A 5,854-nucleotide genomic window follows, 5' to 3' on the forward strand; every position below is an offset into this window, starting at 1 on the left:
GGGCAGTGATGGAGGGGAGAGAGGGGGTCAGCCTGCAGCTGAAGGCTAGGGGTGAGCCAGGCAGGCTGGATGGAGGGCAGGGAGGACCAGGAGGTCGCTGTCAGCAGGCCCCCTCACCGCTCCCGGGGGTGGGTGGTCTGCTCCTCATTCCAGAGCTCTCGCTGCAGCTGAGTGACTGCTTCCTGCCGACTGAGCACCGTCTGGGTGGCTGCGGCCAGGTCATCTGTCACCGAGGTCAGCCTGTGCCCGGAGGAAGGGCAGTGTGAGAGCCATGCCCCTCGGCTGCCTCCCTGCCAAGCCGAGTAAGCCCGGCAGGCTGGCCGCAGCGCTGCATGGGCAGCGTCTACCGCCCCCCTCGGTCCCCAGGAGAGCCCCCACACACGTGTGCTGCACGCTCTCCACTGTCAGTTCGTTCAGCTGCAGCTCCCCGGGCTCCAGCAGCTCAGTCTCCTCCAGCAGTGACTCGTCAAAGGTGACACAGGGTGGGATGTCAGGGGCGGACCTACGGCAACGGTGCCCGTCAGTGCCCGACAGTCCAGCCACCCAGGCGCCCGGCCCCCGCAAGGAGGGGCTTACCCGTACTGCTGCAGGAAGCCTTGGTACTCAGCCTCCGGCTGGATGCGGGCCACCGCTGCAGCCATCTCCCGGTGAATGGTCACCACCTCGTCTTGCACCAGGCTGCTAATCTCCAGGTACTCCTGCAGGGTCTCCTTCCTGCCCCCAGACCAGACCCTGGGTCAGGGAGACCTCAGGCTGGACGAGGCTAGAAGCTTGGGGCCCATGGCACTGGATATGGGCTCACCTCCCCCCTCCCCCATCACTGACCAATCAAATGACCACAGGCAAGTCACTTAGCATCTCCCGGAAGTCATAACAAGGCCCCAGTGACCGCAGATGAGTGGAGCGTTTGGTGTGAGGAAGTACTCGGGAAATGTGAGCTACAAATGTGTCTGCTCTGGGCAGTCAGCCCCACAGTGGGGCTCCGGGGGCTCTGATAACCCCCGAAGCCATCACTGTGCTGACCCCATATTGATACCTCCAGTCCCAACACCTCCCAGAGCTTCAGTTGTCTCATGTAACCATCCATCTATTCAACACATCCCATTGGACATCTCTTAGACACCCAGACTCCACCAGCTGAAAAATGAACTCCTCTGGCTGTCCTCTGAACCTGCTTCTCCCAGTGCCTTCTCCACGTGGCCTCTGCCTTCCAGGGGCTCTGGGCCAAGCCCCTGGAGCCATCCTTGACTGTTCTGTCCACACCCCGCTTCCAGTCCATGAGGAAATTCCACTGGCTCCACTTTCAAAGTACTTCCGAGACCGGACCACTTCTCCCCTCCATTGCTACTGCCTGGGTTTAGTGGCCGTAGTCTGTGGTCCGGATCACTGCAGTGGCTCCTGTCTGGTCTAATCCTGTCTTGCCCCCTTAAGTCTATTCTTAACTTGGCAGCCAGACTGACCTTAGTAAGACGGCTCAGATCCGGCCACTCTTCTGGTCCACTCGGAGCCAAAGTCCTCACAATGGCCTGCTGGACCCTCTATTATCCTCCTGCAGCCCCTCGTCTGACTTCCTGTGCTCTGCACAGGCTACACTGGCTTCCTAGCTGTTCCTTGATTTCAAGGCATTCTCCCACCTCGAGCCTGCGGTTCCCTCTTTCTAGTATGACCCTTCTCCAAACATCTGCTGGCTCACCCTTGCACTTTTGAGGGTTTCCCAGACCATTCCCCTTAAAATAGTAAGCTCCCGGACTTCCCTGGTGGTCCAGTGCAGGTCTGCCAGTGCAGGGGACACAGGTCGATCCCTGCTCTGGGATGGTCCCACATGCCTCAGGGCGACTACTCCTGTGTGCTACAACTCCTAAAGCTTATGCTCTAGAGCACGTGTTCCACCAGAGAAAAGCCCTCGCAGCACAACTAGAGAGTAGCCCCTGATCGCTGCAACTAGAGAAAGCCCTTTGCACAGCAGTGAAAACCCAGTGCAGCCAAAACTAAGTCAGTAAAAATAAAAAATACATATAAAGAACTGTCTCATAAAAAAATCCCAAAAAACAATAACCTCCTACCCTGCCCCCCTGCATCCCCATTTTCTTATTTTTCTCCATAACATCTATCACCTGTAACAGGCTTTCTGCTTTACTTGCTGATTTCCTTTTCTTTTTCCACAAATGAATAATCCTAGAGGACAGAATTTTGTCTCTATTTGAAAGTCTCTATTTGAAAGAATTTTGTCTCTATTCTCTGCTGGATCACCCAGGAGAGCCTAGAATGGTGTTCAATACATATAATGAAAGTGAAAGTGCTAATCACTCAGAAGAGTTTCGTCCGACTCTTCTGTGACCCCATGGACAGAGGAGCCTGTCCATGGGATTCTCCAGGCATGAATACTGAAGTGGGTTGCCATTCCCTTCTCCAGGGGAATCTTCCTGACCGAGGGATCAAACCCAGGTCTCCCGCATTGCAGGCAGATTCTTTACCATCTGAGCCACCAGGGAAGAGCCCATACACATAATAGAACCCTGCAATAAGGGCCCCAGAATAATATAATTTGGATGTCAACTGACTGGCCCAGGGCTCATTTGCACGTGATTACAAGACTGTCAGTTTCACAGGGTGGGGTTTTCTGGACCCTGCCTCTGGGCGTTAGGGCTGTGGCAGGCTAGGTGGGAGCAGGGATGGGCGGGGCTGTGGGCTCACAGGATGCAGGCCATCTCCTGGTGCAGGTCTTGCAGGGACTGAAGCAGGCTGGGCAGCATGAGCCGGTGGTGGTGCTGGTGATGCAACTGTGCTGCTCGCACGCCCAGCACGTAGCGGTTGTGGTGAGCAAAGAGCTTCCACAGGCTGCGCACATACTTGTCCTTGGCCTTGTCACGGTCCTTGTCTACCAGATCGGGGGAAGGAAGTGAGGGTTACCCAGAGCAGAGGCCTAGGCAGCGCCCGCTGCCCCGTGATACCTGTGGAAGGGCCTGGGCTGAATCCCCACCCTTTTCAGGGAGGGAAGCCTCGGACCTTTGCCGGCCTCCTGGTACTTGCGCCGGGCCTGGGCGCTGTCCCGTGCCAGGGCTCGGTACTGGCTTTTCAGCTTCTCAATGTCCTGGCTGTGACTCTGGAGAGAGAGGAGGGATCGGTGTAATTCAGCAGGTCCCTGGAGGATTCCTGCCTAAGGTGCAGCCCTGGATGGGGCCTGTGGTCCAGGTGGGCAAGTGCTCCAAGCCCATACTTCAGGAAGGACCTGGAGACCCCTGGGACTTAGCCGTTGCTGTTGAGGTTAAGGTCAGAGGAGCTAGGCTAAGGACAGGGAGGCTCTGGGGGTGGCAGAGAGCTGGACTGGGCAGGCGACAACTGTCCCTCCTTGGCCTAGAGTGGTATCAGGTGGCAGGCGTGTGTGTGGGCTGTGCAGAGCTCCACGCTTAGAAGGACCTGTGCTTGGCTGAACGCCGTTGATGCCATCTTGAAATTCTTAATTATTTGTTGACAAGGAGCCCTGTATTTTCCTTTTGTACTGGGTCCCCAATTATGTTCCTGGTGGCAGGAACAACAGATGGTCAAGATTGGATGAAGACCCTAGTTCCCTGCTGATGCGCTGGGATACTCAGAACAAACTCCACCCCTCTCCTCTGAACCTCAGCTTCCTCATCTGCCACAGAGCGAAGTGCACAGACTAGATCAACCTTTTCCTTCAGGGCCAGAGCGGAAACATTTTAGGCTTATAGGCTGTGCAGTCTCTGTTAAAATTGCTCGGCTCTGGCATTTTAGCTCTTCAGTGCTATTGTTTAGTCGCTAAGTCACGTCCGACTCTTTTGTGACCCCCATGGACTGTAACCTGCCAGGCTCCTTCTGTCCATGGGATTCTCCAGGCAAGAATACAGGAGGGGGTGGCCATTCCCTTCTCCAGGGGATCTTCCTGACCCAGAGATCCCATCCGCAAATGCAGGCGGATTCTCTACCACTGAACCACCAGGGAAGCCCTAGCTCTTTAGTAGCCATAGTATGACAAACATATGGGCAAGTCTGTGTTCTGCTTACACTGCTTACAAAAAGCAGGCTGACACCTGAATTAGGTGATCTCCTGGAGAGAGGGATGACTGGGTGAAGACTGGCCACCAGGGGCCGCTGTGGGGCCACTGCAAAGCTGGGGTTTGCGCTGGGAAAAGGGGTGTGGTGCAGACGGCTGCCCAGCACATTGAAAAAGGCTAAAGCCTCCATGTAAATAGCTCCTATCAAACAGCCTCTAGACCGAGGAGCTGGGCAGGATTCAAATGCGGGCAGGCCCACTTCACAGCCCCAGTCCTTAACCTCTGAGTCAGGGGACCACGCTGCTGCCTCGTGGAGTCCCTGAGTCCCTGGGAGGAGTGAGCCTTGGGCCAAGTGCCATCCCTCTCTGTCTCCCTCAAGGGCCAGCTGGTACAGTGCAGGAGATGAGCACCCCGCCTTGGTCCTGAGCTCCTCCCAGGCAATGGCTGGATCACTCATCCTTGTGCTTCCCAGTGCTCCTCTGCCCTGGCACACAGTAGGGGGACAGAAAAAAAGAACAGAGGGGCCCCCCGCCAAAGGCCAGTCCTAGCTGCAGCGGGAAGGAGGGAAGGAAGCTGGACCTTGCTCTGGGGGCAGGCCTGTGGTCAGACACTTCCACTTCTTCAGGAAATCCAGGGGTTCCTTGCAAAACCAGCCCTCTGAGGCTCAAAATGTAGGCAGGGAAGACAGAAGCCCACCCACCTTGGTGAACTCCTGCTGCAGCTGCTGCCACTGCTCGTTGTAGGTTTTGCGCAGTTGCTGGCGCTCCCGGATCAGCAGGCTCAGCTTGCTCAGGGGCCCTGAGTTCAGGTCCTCCGCATGCTGCCTCAGCACCCGGCTCAGGCCCTCCGTCTGGCTGGTGAGCTCTGTCCAGGACTGCAGTGGGGAGGGGCAGGCAAGGCAGGGAGTGGGGAACCTAGCTTCCGAGGTGGGCCTGCCAAATCTCCAACCCTCCCCAGCGGGGGACTCCGGGAAATGGAAGGGGCAGGCGGACCTACCCAGGCACCCATGGGAATTTGCTGGTGGAGGGCGGGAAAAGGGGGGGAGTCTAGAATCCCACCTGACTGATGAGGCTGTGCGGGCCGATGCCCCGGCTCTGGCCCCCGCTATCCTGCAGCGACATGTGGTGAAGCAGCCCAGCATATTCCCTGTCGCTCTTGACCCGCTGGGCCATCCATTTCCTCATGCCCTCCAGCAGCCGGAGCTCGGCCTCCTGCATCTGCTGCACGGCCCCGTGGCCCTGGGGGTTGCACAGCTCCGAAGAGAAGCCCATAGTGTCGTCCTGGGGACGGAGAGAGGAGAGGCCACCACTGGGGGTGAGTAGCTGGAGATGCACGGGGCGGGGGCGGCGGGACAGAGAGGCGAGGGGCTGAAGAGCCACAGACAGGCAGAAGGTAGACGCTTGTCCCCCTGGAACGCAGTGATGGGTACGAAACACCGCCTGGCCTGGGAAAGCTGTCGGTGCTTCCCGTCCTGCCCCTCCCCACTGCAGTCCCAGGTGGAGGCCTGATGCCGGAGGTCTCTTCCCCAGGCCTGGAACAGAAACCTCCCCCAGTCTCCCTCCCTGGATCTTTCCACCCAGCTCCTGCTGCAGGTGCAAGATGTGCACTGGGCCCTCGATAGGGCCAAGGCTGCCCCGGCAGGCACCCCAGGCGGCCACCCCCCACCCCCACCCCCAGCCCCTACCCTCCCGCAGCCCCTGTTCCACCCTGTCCCATGTCCCTCTCTCTGATCGCCCGCCAGGCCCCTGCCCAACCACCTCGCGGGTTGGCCGCCACCTCCCGGGCCTCGGTACAGGTAGGTACAGGCATTACCGGTGCGGGCAGCTTCTCCTGGGCCCCCG

At 58.3% G+C, this 5,854-nt stretch overlaps 1 protein-coding gene across 1 annotated transcript in view; it reads right to left on the reverse strand.

Annotated features, from left to right (window-relative positions):
- The window catches only part of FES (FES proto-oncogene, tyrosine kinase), an 11,416-nt gene extending 5,568 nt beyond the window's left edge, over nt 1–5,848 (reverse strand). The window contains 8 exon segments of the mRNA XM_010841063.1: nt 5–240; nt 383–502; nt 577–714; nt 2,695–2,878; nt 3,007–3,103; nt 4,714–4,887; nt 5,072–5,293; nt 5,826–5,848. Of these exon segments, the coding sequence (XP_010839365.1) occupies nt 5–240; nt 383–502; nt 577–714; nt 2,695–2,878; nt 3,007–3,103; nt 4,714–4,887; nt 5,072–5,284 (1,162 nt within the window). The 5' untranslated portion in view covers nt 5,285–5,293; nt 5,826–5,848.
- Nucleotides 5,849–5,854: the final 6 nt, after the last annotated feature.

Source organism: Bison bison, unplaced genomic scaffold (genome assembly GCF_000754665.1).
Source record: "Bison bison bison isolate TAMUID 2011002044 unplaced genomic scaffold, Bison_UMD1.0 scf7180017864155, whole genome shotgun sequence".
Classification (NCBI taxonomy): Eukaryota; Metazoa; Chordata; class Mammalia; order Artiodactyla; family Bovidae; genus Bison; species Bison bison.